Raw genomic sequence first — 17,764 nt, 5'->3', positions numbered from 1 at the left:
CTCTCACTTCCAGACCCCTGGAGTATGTGGCCTCTCAGAGCTCATGAAAAGAAAAATATAGTATTTCCAGGATAGGTAGAGCTACTGAGAGACTAGGACAGAAGACAGCTGGAAGATGAGAAATGGAGCAATGACAAAGGATAATGCAGATGGGTTTATCAAATAGTGAAGTACAATAACTTCCACAACCTGCAAATAACATTTAATTTAGCATCATTTGCTTGTTTGTACAGCAAATTTAATTCCAGGTATCAAGTTACTCCATGTGCTCAAGTGCCAGAACTATGTGAATATGCAGCAGGTAGATATAATCCTCCTCATGATTCACAGAGGTGCTGAAATGGTTTGGTGTAAGGGAACATGGAGCAGTTTTATGTTTCTTTAGGGTGACACAGGCAACGACACACAAAATACCTGCACGAATAGAGAGCTTCCAGATAGTTATTGTCTTCTGAATAACCACATGCAGGTTTCGTGCTCTCCAAGCACAATCCATGGAGGGATTCTCTGGATGAATGTGCCAGACTGCACAGACTATCCAGGGGCTCATTAGAAGAGAAGCAGTGCTGCCTGAACATCATCAAACCATCCCTAAATCTGGTTTGCATGTCTCGGCATCTGGTGTTTCCTGTTCCAGTCATGGAGCAACTTGCATGGCTGAACAACAGCCTGATGAGACCTTGGATGGCTCCATGCTGAGAAATTTGGTCACCTCTGCTTAGTAACATTCTGAATTTCTATACTTACTTCTCATTAGCTCAGGCCTGTGTTTGTGAACACAGTTGAGCACTACTGGCCAGTACTTGTCTGGTGTGTGTGGTCTCAGCCAGCAGCGGGTGTGGGAGCAGTGGGAGGACAGTTCACACATCCTCCAGCTGCATTTCTGGAAGACAGCACTAGTCTGAGCACCAAAGTCACCACAATGCTCCTCCTTCATTTGAATAGTCATTTCCCTTTGTTCTTACCACAGCATCCCTTTCCTCACCAAATATTTCTGATTACTTCCCTTTCCTTCATTAAATTCAATTGTTGAACATCAACTTCTAATATCAATCTCTTCCTCAGCTGTAGCCTCATCTACTGAGTGTCTGCACACATCATCTCCTGAGGATTTGGGCCTTTTGCAGGATGGCAGCTCGGGTGCCAGCAAAAGTAGCAGTGAATGTAGCAACCAGGGTGGCAGTGAAGGACACAGCACGGGTGGCAGCGAGAGTGACAGTGAAGGTGGCAGCAAGGGTGTCAGTGAAGGTGGTGGTGAAGGTGACAGTGAAGGTGGCAGTGAAGGTGGCAGCAAGGATGTCAGTGAAGGTGTCAGTGAAGGGGGTGGTGAAGGTGAAAGTGGCGGTGAAGGCGACAGTGAAGGTGGCAGCGCGGGGCCCGCCGCCCTCTGCCGCGGGGCCCTCCCGCCTGGCAGAGGCCGAGGTGCGTTTGGAAACAATCCTCGAGATCAGATCCAATAGTGGGACAGGTTCATGCCCCGACACCCGACACTCTGTAAACTGCCTTGAGAATTTATACATTGCGTTACAGAGATGTTTAGGAAAACCCAGTGCCGAGTCAGTTTGAAGGGACTTTCACGCCGTTTCCGTCTGTGCTGCAGTGCCGGAGCCCTTCTCAGCCGGGGCTCCCCCGGCATGCGAGGCGCGCTGGGACAACACGGACGACTTCGGGGCCGTGGCCGCATGGCCGGGCCGCTGCTCCTCGCAGCCCCGGCCGGGGCCCCGCCCGCCGCCACCGGCCCGCAGCCCCGCTGGGGCGGGAAGGTGCAGCCGCCCCGCCCCGCCCGCCAGACGCCACATCCTGCAGGTGCCGCGGGGCGGCCATCGCGGAGGGGCCGCCACCGGTGAGTGCGGGCAGCGGGTCAGGGCTCCGTCCCGTCCCAGGGAGCAGCGACTCCACCTCGGAGCGTTGCCGCGGGGTGGCCGCCGGGGGCGGGTCCCGGTGAGGGGGCGGCGGGGGCGCGGCCCGGGCGTGGCGGGGATGCGGCGCCGGGGCCGCGCCCGGCGAGCCCCGGGTCCTGGCCCGACTGCCCTGCCGAGCCCGCGGGCGCCGCTTCCCAGGGCGGGGCTGGGAACGGGGCGTTGGGAGCGGCGGCGGCGGCGGCTCCGGGGCCCGGGCGGGAGCGGGGGTCGAACGCGGCGAGCCGCGGCCCCGGCGCGGTGTGTGGGGTCGGGGAGGCGCCGCGGGGGCACCCGGCCCGGCCGGAGCCGCCCTTTCGCCTGCAGGCCGGCCGGGAGGCCGAGCTCGGCCTTCGGACGGGTGGTCGCGGTCGGGTTGTTTCTGCTGTTCACTTCTCTGTCCCGTCTTTGCACGCACAGACTCGAAGAAGAAGGGATTGAGCAAAGTCGCGCTCGGCTAAAATGGGACAATAGCTAAAGCGGCTCTGAGGAGTCTGGTTGTGTGCCTTGCTGCCCTGCGCCGGAGCTGGCAGAGGAAGATGCGTGTTTTTATCCCTGTGCAACGCCGGTCTGTGTAACTGCTGAACAGAGCGATGTGCTGAAGTTGGAGATCCTGAAAAAATGGGAGCACTTGTGTTCTTTGCGACCTGCAGCTTACTTCTAGCTCTGGTGCAAGGGCACAGCTTATTCACCTGTGAGCCAATTACTATTTCCAGATGTTCAGGAATGCCTTACAATATGACTTTTTTCCCAAACCTCATGGGACACTATGATCAGGACACGGCTGCTCGCAAAATGGACGTAAGTTTCTCACCCCCGTCTCCCCCCACCAAATTGTATGTAACAAATTTGTCATTAGGAAACTATTTGGGATACCTGCTGCACTGAATGACAAGACTGGTAATGTTTAGTAAGTAGATGTGTCTTCAGAGTGTTCTAGAGCTCCTGGTAAAGTGCTATATAAGGGAGCTACCGACTTCCTCCCCCCACCCTGCCTTGGATCCTGTATTAGAGTGGAAGAGGAATGGGTGTAGCACAGCAATGTGGCTATTCAGAGCATTTTGGCAGAGCTGATCACATATAGCTCAGGCACTTTACTGTTAGACAGAACAATTGTTGAAATTCTCAGGACAAATAGTTTAGGATATCCTGGCCTGCCTGAACTCAGTGCAAAAATCACATTTAGAAGATGCTCTTTGCTCCTCTGTCGCCTTACATCTACTAAGGAGGATCACCTGAAGTTATTCTTGGCCCTGTTCTCCATTGTGGCTTTTGCATTCTGATGTCTTCTGACTGGATGCTGAAACTTCTGACTGAAAGAGAACTTTACTCTTTTAAACTGAAAATAAGCACTTTTCTTACCTGAACTGACTGCAAGTGTGGCTCTCTGAGAATATGCCACGTTGTGGAAAGGCTTTGCCCATAGCAATACCTGTGAAGGGTGAGAGCCTCTCTGGGTGAGAGGCTTGTAAAACAAGTTTTGAACCTGTTTTAATAATGGCTTTTCAGTGGTAAGAGAGGGGGAAAATCTTAACACAGGTCTTGAAAAGCTGAGTGTCTTGTGCTATGCAAAGAGTGCAACAGAAATGAGGTGAATATTAAATTTCTGTCCTTAAAAAAATTAAATGTGGTGTTGAAGGTACTGCTACTAAAATCTTATTTGCATACTGTTTACTGAGCTTGGAGGAGGAGCTTGATTCAGTTGCTGAAACATGTTTTTAGTGTTGCTTGGGATGATCACAATTCCCTGCCAGCCTGGGATAGCACAGGCTTTGGTCTCACATTGGTTTTATCAACCCAGTGTAGATGTGTGGGAAATTCCGGTATCAAATGTTAAGCCATTTGTATGCGGGCAACTGAATTTGCTGCAGATCTCTGACAAATTGAGGGCTTTTTAGCTAGAAGGCAGGCTGTAGGCTTCAGCTGTGAGCTGTGCAGTGCTTCTCTAGCCATCACTTCCCAGGAATGCTTCCTGCAGTGTCTGCCACTTTATCTCCTCAGGTACGCTGCTGCTTCTGACTCGGTGTGTGTTAACTGCAGCCATCGAGCCAGCACCTGGCTCAATGTATTTGTGCCTTCCAGTCATGCTGTTGCTGGGGCAGAGAGGCCACAGAGCCATTTTTATTAGGTTGCCATGGCTGACTTTTCTCAGCTGTCAGTAACTCTGCCTAGTGCATGTGTGGAGGGAGTTCCTCCTGGAAAGTATTCATGGCTTGCCTTGCATATAGCTACCAACTTCCTTCTTGTATAGCTATTTCATTAAAAATTGTGTGGTAGTGAGAAGTTTTCTTGTTTTCTCTCTTTTTCTATCCTGTCGCCCTTATAACCTGACTGCTAGTGTTGCATTACTACTCAGCCAACTGGCTGGGTGGCTGCAGGGAGCAACAGTGTCTGTTAGGGTTTAATTTGCCTACCCTCTTTGATTTGCTTCCTAGTCTCCTGTCATTCCCACTGCCTGGCCTCTAATTTGATATTCCTAACTACTGTGGTGCTGTGCAGACATTTCTGAGCTGCCTCTTGTGTGGTGGGCTGCCTGCCTTTGTTGTGGTCCAGCAGTGATGATGGAATTCTTGGTCAAAGAGAGTTTTTAAGGCAGCTGCTTTACAGGTGAAAGGGTCTTTGCTCCATTCTGTATGAAGTTCGTGTTGAATCCACTGGTAGTGGTTAGATTTGGCATTAATATGGTAAAAGCTTACTGTGGTTCATTGCTGGGCCTTCTTTCTGAGAGGGACCAGTGTGTACCAGTGCCATATATTTTGATGTCGTTCTCCATATCATTCAGTAATGGTGCCAGTTTGTCCATAGTTGATTGCAACTGAGAACCTTCTCAGGATTGTGAAAGGATTCTGCTTTTCAGGGGATTTTCAGTGTTGCAGCAGGGGAGGAGGAGTCACTAACTTTTGGAGCAGTGTTTAATTTCAGTTTGCAGCCATAACAAGGCAGTGTGTTAGGAGGTGGAGGAGACCTCTGTTGTTTTAATAGCTTAATTTTTTTTCCAATTTTCAGTCCAAACTTCATTCATACCAAAGAAAGAATTTTAATGGCATGTTTTCACTCTATAGAAGTGCTTTCCTTTGATCCTCAGCAGGAATGCTTGAAGGCTTTCTTTTTTAATTCTGTCTTGCTCTTCCCCCTCCCTTCCCCTTGCCTGTTCTCAAAATTGGGCATGAGATTTACATATTTGCATGTAAGGTCTCACAGGGTTTTGAGGTTGAGGCCTGCAGTATTTTGCTCCCTGTATCATAACTGACTTTTAGTAGGATCATGCAATCCTAAGGAATAATGTAGGGGCTTCTTCCACAAATCAAAAATATTTTGTGCAGAGAGCCCTAGTGTTAGTGCAGGTTTACGTTTCTGCCCCCTCTAAGAATTTTTGGGGAGTGTTTGCTCCCCAAAAGGATGATGATTTGTCAAGGGGGCAAGTCTCACCACAAGGTGAAGTTCACTCTCCAGAACAGTGGTAACTCACCATGCCCTGCTCTGAAGGCTCTACAGGTGTGTTCTGCTGCATGGGAGTGTTGTATAACAAGAAGAGCTGTGCTGGGGATGTGTTAAATTGGTATTTCTGGATGGTGTCTTCACAGTACTCCTCCAGAAGAGGATGATGTGGAGCTGCTGTCTTCAAGGAAAGCAGCTGATAGATGGTTTTACATTTCTGCCTCGTGTATCAGCTGTTCATAATGATGTGCTATAAACCAGAACACTGCAACACTAGAGCAGGAAGATGACTAACTCAGTCCTAGGGCCTCTGGTGTGGATGTTCTGGCTAGTGAGGATAGTCCCTCTGGGATCTTGTTTTCTGCAATAAAAAATATGTAAGTTCCAGTTGCTCCCTCCATTCACATGTTTATTTATTTAGTTTAATTTTGAGCTTTCAACTTGACAGACCGAGTATTGCCTTCTTGACTTTTACTTTGTATTTGGATTCGTTTTGTTTACACAACAGATGGTGGCTTTAGGAAAGTAAAACCACATGGTTTGTGGTGTGAAGTTTTGTGTATGTTTGCTAAACAGCTGCATGACTGTGGAATCTGATTATTTGCAGATGCCTACCATCTCTGTATCTCAAAGCAGTTTATCAGTAACTGCTCTTGTTATTACTAGTTCAGATTGGGAGGTGGAAGATGTAGGGTTTGTCTGATGAGGAAAATAAGTGGACATAACAGAAGATCTGGTTCATTACAGCTGTACTTAAATAGGTGTAACTCCCCCTCGTGGTCGTCCACAAAAACAAGTCACTTCGAATTCCAAAGTAATTCCTGCTTTAACTATCCTGGAATAGGTTGTCAACTGAAGGCGTTATTCCATCAAGGCAGAGAGTTCCTGTGTTGTAATTTACATTCATATCTCTTAATCTGTTCTGCTGCAGTTCTGGAATGTGTCCACAGGAGACAAGCCCTTAAGACTTCCTGATGTGGGCAAGATCCAGGCCTGTAGAAGTACAAAGGGAAAAGGCTTGCCAGTGAGCTTTTAGAGCAGACTGTAGAAAACATTGGAAAATGTTGCACAGAGAACAATGAAGTACCTCAGAGAGATTGAAAAAATGATTCAGTAGTGAGTTTTCCATTAACTTCTGAGTTCATGGCCACGTGCCAGAATATGTGTGTGCATGTCTGTGGAGGGTTAAATGCAGCTGGCTGCAGCAGTGGCAGAAATTGTGTGAGAACTGTGGTCAGTTTAAAGCCATTTAGAGGGGGTTAAAAAGTACCTTCCAAAGTTTAATACTGAAGTTGCATGAGTTAAAATTTGTAATGTAATGGCTTCATTTGCTTCCACTAAATCCAAATTTACAGTTAATTCAAATAACAATACTTATAAAAACCTGCAAACCTGGTGTCTGCAAGCTTAAATTGGTACATGTGTGTGTATACACACAGGAAGGAAAAAGCTGTCTACCACTGTAGGTTGGGAGTTTAGGGCAAATAAGTGGTGTTTTATGAGAAGGTTATTACTGGGATAGCCTGCAAAGTATCACAGGTGTGAATTTACTTAATCTCTGGAGAGAGCCATCTTTGCTTCTTGCTTGTGCTCCACATGAGCAGTGCTTGGTGTAATACATGAAACACTAATATGGAACAAGCACAAAGGAGTCTTTAATTCATATTTTGGTTGTAACATTTTTGTTGTTCCTTTACCATGGTACTAAAGAGCAGGGGAGGCCTTTGTAAAAAGTGGTAAATTTAGAACATCATGTGTTACTGTTTACAAACTTTTCTAGCTTCTCAGAGTGTAGTGCATGTCACAAAAGATTGTGGTGATGAAGCAGCTGAATTGATGCTTGTTAAATGGAAGTTGGCAGATGCCAAAGTATTTTTTATACATACTTCATATGGATCAAAGGAAATACAAGGCAGTGCAACTGACTTCTCTGTTGGTTATGTCTCAAGAAATATGGAATAGTGGACATGAGTAATTGATTTGAACATCTCCTTGGAAGTTGCAGAAAAGCATTGACTAAAGGTTTGAAAACATGTGAATTATCTGTGTAATTTTGTAAAAGAACATAAAAATTTGGGATGTGTATTCATTTGTTGTACTCTCTTGCTCTCAGGTATTCCAAAGAAACATACATCATGTTTAGTTCTTACAGTGGTGCTTATAGCAACATTCATAAACCATTTTTGCTGGTTCCAATGGTACAGTAAATTACAGCCACTAAAAAAGTGTTTGTTACCTCAGTAGTACTGAGGCTCTTCAAGTGTGATTGGCTTGTGCAGATTGACTGAAAGCAGGCAAATCAGTGTAATCCCATTATCCTGGCTCTGAGCATATCAGTCATCTGCAAAATCTGCTGCTGCTTTCTCTGAGCAGCAGGACTTGCCCATTTGAAAATGTGAATAGTACTGCCTTGCTCTTTGTTCTGCAGGGATGCTGTTTAGAATGCATGGGGGTCCAAATACTGCTTGCTTGGCAAAGAGATGGTGGCTGGTGTTCTTGGAGGTGGTGTTGACAGTGTGATTCCAAGAGCCTCCTCTTTATCCATCTTCAGAGGTTATGCCTCCTCTGGCAAGTAATTTGGTGTTACAGGAGTGGATCAGGAGGTGAAGTCAGCACACTTCTTACCTGACTGCTGCCTGAGACAGAGGAGTTCTACTCTGGATTAGGTTTTGGCCAGTTTCACTGTGCACGGGGTCTGAAGCTGGCCTATGGAAGGCTGTCTTGCAGATCTTTGTCAGCTTCTGAGAAATACCATGGTATCTTGCTGTTTGTCTCCTGCAGATGTCCCTTCTGCAGTGCAGAAGGTTAATGTTAAAGTGCAGTTGATGTTAATGTTCAAGTGCAGCTGTAGGTGGTTTCTTAGTCCTACTGTGCAGCCTTGTTTCCAATCCCCTCTTCATCACACTCAAATCTGCAATTACTGGGTAAATGAAGGCAGTGATGGACTTAGTCCTGTGGCTGTAGCCTACTCCTAGAGGACCTGTGCATGAACAGAACAGCTTCCCTGAAACTTTTTATATAGAGAATGAAAGCAGGAACAGAGCTATTGAGTTTGTAACTGCTTTGCCTTCACTGATGGAGGACAGTTAGGGCCTGGGAGCTGAGCTGTCTGCTGAGAACACATCATCCTTGGCATTGGGGAGAGTCAGCAGTGGGTACAAAGCTTTGAGACACAGATGCAATTTCCAAATTGTCTTTGTGTCTTTGTGGAAGTGGCTGCTGCCCAGTGGAACCTTGTGAACTTCACGTGGTCATTAGTAAAACCTAGCATTAGATTAGGTAGGATAGGTGTGCTGAGGGTGATGTGCTGACCATGATTTTGAAGGTCTTCTTCACATATCTTTCTTTAATAGTAGGCTAGTAGGACAAAATTGTATATTGTTGTGTGCTGGTGGTCCACACTGTCTGCCCTCTGCTGTCTGTGAGCTGTCAAACTGTGTGAGATCAACAACTGGGTCACAACTCACACCCAGTGCATTGCCCCACAGCAGCTCTGGAAACAGCAGATGGGCAGTCTTGAAGGATTTGGTGAAGCAAGGTACATTGTGGGACATCTTTGCAAGGCTCCTCATGCTTGTCATCTACAAATCTAAGAATGGCAGAGGATCCTGATGTCTTTCTGAAGCGAGCTTTGTGGTGTTTGGGTGTGAGGTGCTCTTTGCCCACAGTGCTGCATGGGTCAGGAGGCTGGATGGAGCTCAGGCCCTTGTTGTGTGCTGGTGGAGGTGGAATGCAGGCTTAGTTTTCCATTTGCAGGATGGATGTTCAGGGTGACAGCTTGGCTACAAGGTGTTACCTATGCCTTCATTGATAAAGACCATAAAAAGCAAATGGTCCAGAAAAAAACCACATTGGATGGGGAATGTGGTCACATGTCCATGGTTTCTTTTCTAGTTTGACAGTGCAGTGATTAAAGCAGACAATTTCTCAAAGTACTATTGTGTCATCTCTTTAGTTCTTTACTGTATTCCACAGGGAGGGGGTGGGAGTAACTGCACCACAAAATTTGCTACCTTTTTCTCTCTCTCAGCTGTTGATTCACCAGCCCTTAGGGGCAAACATAGTTCCTTTGTCACATGGTTGCCTTTTTGGCTCCTCTCTGTGTATTTGTGTGCATCTGTGATTGCTGTTGCACGTTGGTAATTTGCCTGCCAGAGTAAAAGATGCATATGTCTGCCCTCTTCTTCTGAGCTGTGTGGTGTAGACGAGTGGAGACTTGCTGGATTTCTGCATAGCTATTGGGAGAGGTGGGCAGGGGTGAGTAAGAGCTGTGTGAGTAGCTACAGTATATGGGGGGAGAGAGGCCTGGATGATCAGTCTTTGTAGGACATAAGGATGTCCTCTTACTGAAGATGCCTCTCCTCTAGACAAGAGCTTCCTGGGAAGAAAAATAAAATCCACCTTTCCTGTACTTAAACTTCTGGTAGATCAAGTTATTTCAAAGAGTAACCACATCCTTCCAAGTTTGGCTCATGCTGTATTGCCCAGAGGGCCTGCATAACCAGATTTCTTTAGACTCAGTAGCTACTGCCACAAAGCACTTAGTGGCCAAACTCTCCACACAGTTTTCCTGCATACAAAATTAAAAGCATTGCTTTTCTGGAGAGGGACTGTACCCATCCAGCCTCATGGTGACCTAGCAATACCTGTTTGCTGGGATGCCACATCCCTGCTGCATACTGTTTCACCTGAGCTGATGCTCTTGCAAGGAAGGTACAAGGTGCACCATTCTAAGAATCCAGTTGGGTGGGGGATCTGGCTGGGGATTATACACAGAGCTGCAAACAGAACATTAAGTGTCGTGGTTAACGTGGCCCACAAATCATAACGTGACAGGGAGAAAGAAAAGGTGGCCTTAAGCTTTTAGAACAGGAGAAATAGGGAGGATAATGAGGGAAATGTCACCAAGATGAGCACTTTGGGCTAACAATAAGGAAACAGTGTCTAATGAAGGCATTCAAAACTGGGAGTGTCTCAAAGTGTGACCAACTGGAAGCAGTGAAAGCAGCAGACAGAGGTAATGATTGCAGATGCTGAGGCATGGGCTTCAGCTTGCTCAAATGACTTGTGCATTTGACCAACTGATATTGGTTCAGCATGTGCAAATGACTTGACTGATATCTCCTACATCATAACAAAGTTGTTTTTTTAAAGACTACTAAAGTTTTCATTTAAAACTTAAAAATGCAGTAGGCAAGAAAGAAATGGTGCAGGTTTACTACTCTGGTAACTTGGGTGGTGCTGTTGTGCTGAAGTGTGTCTCCACACTCACAGAGAGAAGGGGAAGCATAAATCTGGATGACTTTTGGAACCAGAGCAGTAATAACTTCTGCCAGAATTTCTTAGAAATGGGGGGATTTTTTAATGATAAGACTGTCTATCAACATTATTACAGGTAGTCCTTTACATTGAACGCTGCACAAAAGTTTAGCAATAAATCCACGTACTCCTGTAACACATAGCAAATACAAGGAGAATTTAAGATTTGAGATTCTTATGCTACTGCAGTCCAGATGTAATGAAGCTTTGTCTAGACTTCAGATGTCTGAGGGCCTGCAGTATACCTTCCTTCAGTTAACTTACAGTTTTCTGTCTTTTATGCTGTCCAGTTTACGCAAAACCTAAATCAGATACAATGTATAACTGAAAATCTTTGTAAAAATAGTTCAGTTCTGTAACGCTTGGGAAAAAGCTCTCATGTTTGTTAAAGACTGTAAATTGCAGAGGCTGGAATATCTATAATTTAGGTCAAGCTATAATTTAGGTTAGAACAAAAAATGCAGTGGATTTTGGTCATAAGCTATTTTGAAAAGTATTTGAAATGCTTGCATTTAAGTTTGTTTCAGATAGTGAGATGTAAAATTCCTGTCTATATTGTTTATAATATAGACAGGAATTATATATTTGCTATGCTTAAAAAATATAGGTATATATGTATTTTTATTTTGCATGTGAAAATACTTAAAGAGAAAGTATGGAATTAAGTTGTTTTACTGCAGAAAGAAATTCTGTTGCTATATCCCTGTGTGGGCCATTCTCTGAGTTGGTCCTAGTGAGTCCCTTCCAACTCAGAATATCTTGCAGCTCTGTATAGTTAGTACAAAACTATTCAGAGTGTATAAAAGTGAAAAAGCAGAATAGCCTGTTTTATCCTTCTGTGTCTGTGCCCATTATAGTGTCAATGGCAACCTTAGTACCAAGGTGTGGTATTGGAGTAGTTTTATGGAGTTTGTCTTACCTCTTTTTGAAAGTGCATGAGTGCCTTGCTGTCCTATCAGCCTTTGAAAACATTCCCCCACGTGCTTTATCCTTGCCCTGGTAGGATTTTTGATTCATATTTCCTTAACCTTTGAAAAGCTAATATGAAAGTTCAGACCAGAATGTATATGCAGGCACATGTGTGTGTATATATATATATAATTTGACAGTCTAAGTGCATGTCTTGCCTTTGCTGTGTGGTTGAAGGACAAAAATAAGCTTATATCTTTGCAAACATCTTTCTGCAGAACGGCATCGTTTGTCCCACTGCTTGTTTACTGCCCATTTCTTTCTCTGCACCACCCCTAGCCTCTTACCAGCTCTTTGAACTTCAGATTTCCTGGAGAAGGAAACACAAACTATTGTCTTTTAAACTAACGGGGCAACCTACTTTGTACTCTGACAAAATACTTCATTCTTATCTATGTAAATGTTAAGTTGATTACATTTTAAAAATGTTTGAAAAGCTTTTAGATTAAACACAACTTTGTGTACTTTTAGTTTATTGTGGAAGCTGCAGAAAGTAATGCTGTTTTTTTAAAGCAGCTTATTAAAGTCAAATTCATGTATGTTTGATGGTTTTCTTTTTACCTCTGTCAAATCAAGATGCACTAATAATGCATATTAAACTTAAAAGCATTCAGATTTATAATATACATCTTATATGCATTTATAGCTAAAATATAAGTGGTGACTTTTAGTCCTGAAAAACTTTTGTTGGTTTACCCATGCAGTTTTAACTGAATTGAGAAAATAGAGATTACAGCTGATACTTGCTGCTGGCAGCAGTAGTTGATTATTACTCAGAGCTCAGGTAGAGACATGGTGTATATGAGCTCTCAAATGAGCTCATACCATGTTCCTTGCTGGTTTAAAGGGTGGTTGACATTGCACTAATGTTTCTGTGCATTCCCAGGTTCCTGTTTTGCAGTTCTGTTAAGAAGCAGCTTTTAGCAGGCATGTAGCAACAAGGCACTGACACTTAAAGTGCCTCAGCTTCCTGCAAAATCCTTACATACCAAATTAAGTGTATTTAACTTGCCTTTGATCTAAATTCCTCAATGTAACTTCCAATGGGAAAAACCTAGTCTTTTCTCAACCTTGCTTTGAATCTATTGGACTTGTACATTTCATCCTTCATTTAGTTTCATGTGTTGGGACATTTATTTATCATGACTTAGTTAATTGTGCATGAACCAGAAGTCGGAGGTTCTTGGCAGCTGATTCACTATGGCCATCAGCAAATTGCCACCCTTGCCAGCCTGTCTAGGAATTGCATGAAGGCATTAATCCCTCTGGGTGTGATGCTAATCTTGTTTGCATCCATCTGAGAATAACTCCATTGTAACAATAGTGTAGGATTAAATCAGCCGTGCCATATTTGCTCCACTGTTTTTAATGGAAACAGATTATCATTGTAAAAGTGGCTAAAGATACTGTGAAGATTGTTAGTGTAGCTCTGGGAGTAGAAAGAGTAATTACTGTCTCCTCTTCTGAGGAGATAGTTTATATGCACTGTGATAGTATATCTGAGATAGTTTATATGCACTGTGATTGACAGTGGCTGTATTTCCTATCACATCTGAAAAGTTACTTGTTTATAAATATATTTGGTTTAGAGTTTGAGACTATACTTCAATTCTGTAGTGACTGAATTCTGTATGGTATTGTAAATTTTTAACAATTAATTTTTAATTATTAATCATGAAAGTGCCCTGCAAGAAGCAAGGGAGTTGGTGATCCTTCTGGGCCCCTTCCAATCTGAGATGTTCTATGACTCTAATTATTCATTATTTAGGTGGGTGTTATTCCCTGTAAAGCAGATACATAGTTACATGAGTAGCAATGTGTAGGTATTATTTAGTTTAGGCAGGAATATATAGAACTATATATTTAGTATAGGTAGGAATCTGAGGTACACAGTGGAGTACAATTGTAGAAATACAGATTTAAGCCTGCCTTTGCTTTGGTGACTGAAATATGGAGTTCTGTAAGCAGCAAGGTTGTGGTGTTGTTCCTTTAATCAAAATATATGTATCAAAGAGGTGACATGGCTTAACACCACGACAGTTAGTGTCTGTCATTGTTTAACTCAGTGAACCTTGATGTTAACTAGATTAATGAAGCTAAATGCTTTCACATGGTGGGTAGAGCCCAGTGGTTGGGAAAGCAGGTTTTTACTGTCTTAGGTATCTGACTCCAGCGGCTGAACAAAGGCTCAAGTCCTCTGTGTGTCTCAGCAATTCAAGGTATTTCCTGTCTTTTACATTGAAGGTTTGCCATGGATGATTGTAACAAAGACCTCGATATTTCAGTCCACAGTTTTCTATATTATGAAAGTGTCTCTGTGACACTAATCAGCAGAGTACAGGAGAGTATTTTCACTTAGTTGTTTTGGTATATGCTGGTAGTTATCATACATCAGAACCCCAGAGACTGATCATCTCTGGTAATGCTTCTCTCTAGGATCAGACTGAGGTGAGGTACAACAGAGCATTTGAAATGTTTGCATGGAATAATGAACTTGTTTCTCTTGTGTCTTGCAGTTGTAAGCCTGCTAAGCACAAAACAGAGAAGCATGGTGAGCACAGGATCCATATATAGTTCTAGGTTGCAATTTACTTGTTGGCAAAGCACATTTCAGGACATGTTTGCACTTAGACATTTTTTCTGTGTTTTGAGCCATTTGTCTTTACTTGTCTCTGTGGTGTTACTGTTTGCAGAACCACACCATAACTGGATTTCTGAGGTAGCTTGTCTTTGCTGCTGGAGATAATATAGCATAGACACACCTTGTAAGGACCCTAGGATTTCATAAGGTGTTCATGTTAGTGGAAAGTTTGCATCCCACAGTCCTTGGTTCTTCACTGATAGTGCTTGAGGCATGCCCCTCTTGCTGTTACAGGCTACATCATCTTTGACTTTACAGCTGCTATTAGATTGTTGGTTTGGGTTTTGTTGTTGTTGTTTTTAAAAGATTGTTACTGTATTCTAGTTTGTCTTACATTTACTGAGTTTTGTTTTCCATTGTCAAGAAGATGGGAATTTATATTTTAGAACATACACTGACTGTGTGAGGCTCCCTTTCTGTTTTTTCAAGAGTGTAGTTTCACTCTATTTTTAGCATTCTCATCACCCAGTGTGCAGATTTTCATCTCTTCTTCATATGACAGGGCAGTGGTTGCTAATGCTTAAAATGCCAAATGCCTTGGTTTCCTGGAAGAGCGAATTTTGTTTGTTTGTGCCACATGCAGACCCTGAACTTCCTGAAGAGAGGAAGATTATGGTATAAGATTGTGAGTTTAATCCCAGACTTTCATGTTTAGGACGCCAGCATGAGCATGCATGCAATTTACCCAGCTGACCACGTGGGTAAAATGTGGTTTGTGGTTGGGACATCCACGGTTCAGATAAAGTGTCCTTGAAGGAGCTGAATTTTACTGTCAGTGAGCTTTTGATCTTGGCTTTACTTTGTGCTTCCAGACTGTGAAGCTGGAGGAGCAAATACTTTGGTTTTGGTAAGATTTGCTTTTATGGTCCATCAGGAAATGCAGACATACTATTTTCTATGAGCAGACTTTTCCATTTTGGCTAGCTGGAAGTGAAGCCCACACTTAAAGATACTTCATTTTAGCAGAGTTCCAGGCACAATTCACTAACACTTCTGATGTTCTTAAATGGTAAAAGTAAGCAGTTGCTGGAAATATATCTGTATTTACAAATCCCATTTGTGTGTGCTTGAGGCAAAGTTTTACGTTTTATAGAGGGTTCTTTTTAGTTGAAAAACTCATTGACTGTAAAATCTATTAGTTTTTTGAGGGACTCCATGCTTCTGTTAAGGGATAATTCAGATTATATATACTTCAGTTTCCAAAAATATGGTCACAGCCTATATTATTTTAAGAAACTGTGCTGGTAACCCATTGTAGACTTTTTTTTCTAATGCCTGCTTAAAGAACAAGAAGAAAAGTAGGTATAAATAAATAGATAAATGTTTTTTTCCCAATAAGAGGTATTAAGTCCTGAGCTGATAGTTTCATGCTATACCAAATAAATCTCTAGAATGGTTCCCCTTCGTTACTTTTACTGAAACTTCTGATAACAAACTAATTCATAAATGGATCTAGAAGAGGGATAGGTACTGAAATTTGCTGAGAAAACAAAATGGGATGAAAGAATTGCAGAGAGATCATGTTCTAGAAGCAACTGGACAATAAAATGATAGGTGTGATTTAGGATGGGGAAATGCAGAATAATAAGTTTGGGGGAAAATAACCCGCCAAGTAATAAATATGGGGGAAGAGTAACACCCACTATCTGTACTAGTTGGGTGGGCATAGTATTTTACCAGTTACTGTCACTCAGAAAGTCTTTGTTGTCACTGGAAATGTGATGTCAGTCTTCAAATTTAGTCAAGGCAAATAGAAGACAAAGTATACTATGAAAAGGAGCAGAAATCAAAATTTAAAGCTTTACTATACTAATATATAAATGTATTATAAAAATTATAGCAGGAAGACAAAATGGAAAGGAAAAAGTATAGTGCAATCTGTTACCTGTTTGTCAAAACACACATTAGGCTGCAAAACTGGGAGTTACAATAAGCAGATAAAATGCAGTATTTTCTTACCAATGTCTGTTTAAATTATGCAGGACAACTTATTGCTGTAGTATTTAACAAAGGGTTCAAACATAAATGATTGAAAAAGGGAGAAGATGCATTTTAGGAAGAAAGGTTTGTCACTCTTCTCAACACAGTAGTTATGTTGCAATGTGCAGCATGTTTCCTAAACCCTTGCTAGTAGGAAACTGGAAGAGATGTCAGCTTGTCTTATTACAGCCCCCTTGCTACCAGCCAGGGGAAAATGAGGTGTCCAGCTGAATGGTCTGACTCAGGAGGTCAGCTTGTGTTTTCAGAACATCAAACTTCTTGCTCTTGTGCTCATACTTTCAAGTGTCAGAAGGTAAATGTTTTTAGCAAGCTGAAAGAAATAAAAGAAATATTGTAAGGACAGTTACTCTTGGTCGCCAAGTCCTTGGAATACTGCTCTGATTACATTATAGGCTAAACATGGCATTCTTCCTAAAAATTTTTAAATTTATCTGTTAGGGTGGTTTTTCATTTAAATGAAATATACTCTTTAAATGAGTGTTTAGACAATGACCACATGTTTTAGTAAAACTCTTTATGCAAATGCAAACATTTTATTCTTGCTTGTCATTCATTATCTGCCTGTAATATACAATATCATTATACATGTTGTGATTTTTGTGCTATTTTAGCTTTTAGGTAGCTTCATATGACAGAAACTCTGTTAGAGTGGTAGAGGTTGGTTTTATGTCCTGACTTTCTTCTCTGGATGTTTTCTTCATGCTCATTTTCTGTATCAAAGGAGCCGGCTTAAAATATGTAAGCCTATTATCTGTATTGGAAAATGCTATTTAGAAACTGTCAAGTTGCTTATAAAAATAGTTGGTGAAATATCACTGTAGGTAAACTCAGTTTCATTGATATAAATACTGAGATTTAAAAAAATCTTTACTTTTCTAGATAAAATTGATGAAAAAGTTTTTGGCTGGTAGTCCAAAATTTAGAAATCTAGAAAATGACTTTTACTTCTTATTGAATGAGATGAACTGTGAGTGACAAAAAGGAAGAATTCAGAACAATCAAGACAAATTCTGCAAGACAATGTCAAAAATAAACTCAATTTCTGTAGCAATTGAATATGAATACCCAGGCTATGTTGTTTATCCTAAGTTCCAGGAAGACCAGAGCAAATACAAATTAAGAATTGAGAAGAAAAGAAGCATCATAATTATGCAAAGGGAATTTGTTTCATTTAAGGTAAACTCCTGAGTACTTTTTTCATCTGAAGCGATGCAGACTTTAGGAAATAATCCAATTTATGGAACTGGAACACAGTATACCACAACTGCACTTCTGTCCTTGTCATGAAATACTCAAATCTTGGGTTCCAGCAAAGGCAGCTCAAGAGGAGACATTCAGAGAGGGGGTCAAACTAATGTGTGACTCTTGTAATGGCTTGTGCAGATGCAGCACACAGCTGGAGTGCTCTGAAGGGTACTGCCAGCAGTTTTTGGTTTGTCATGAAGAACTTGTGTGTTATTTTTGTTCTGCCTTATCTTCTTCCTTCCTCCCCATACAT

General features: G+C 42.5%; 1 protein-coding gene across 3 annotated transcripts in view; it reads left to right on the top strand.

Moving 5' to 3' along the window:
* FZD6 (frizzled class receptor 6) overlaps positions 1–17,764 on the top strand; it is a 67,624-nt gene that overhangs the window by 37,880 nt on the left and 11,980 nt on the right. Inside the window, exons 1-2 of one of the 3 annotated variants that reach the window (XM_064706387.1) lie at positions 1,786–1,843; positions 2,319–2,699. The exons of 1 other annotated variant lie outside the window; for it this stretch is intronic. In XM_064706387.1, coding sequence (XP_064562457.1) covers positions 2,520–2,699 — 180 coding nt within the window. In that variant the 5' untranslated portion in view covers positions 1,786–1,843; positions 2,319–2,519. Of the gene's footprint in view, positions 1–1,785; positions 1,844–1,878; positions 1,942–2,318; positions 2,700–17,764 lie in introns of those variants that run through there. One more of the 3 variants, XM_064706388.1, reaches the window with a different exon arrangement.

The sequence above is a fragment of the Zonotrichia leucophrys genome, chromosome 2, assembly GCF_028769735.1.
Source record: "Zonotrichia leucophrys gambelii isolate GWCS_2022_RI chromosome 2, RI_Zleu_2.0, whole genome shotgun sequence".
NCBI lineage: Eukaryota > Metazoa > Chordata > Aves > Passeriformes > Passerellidae > Zonotrichia > Zonotrichia leucophrys.
Note: the sequence above shows the minus strand (reverse complement) of the source record. Positions and strands in the feature narration are given on the sequence as shown.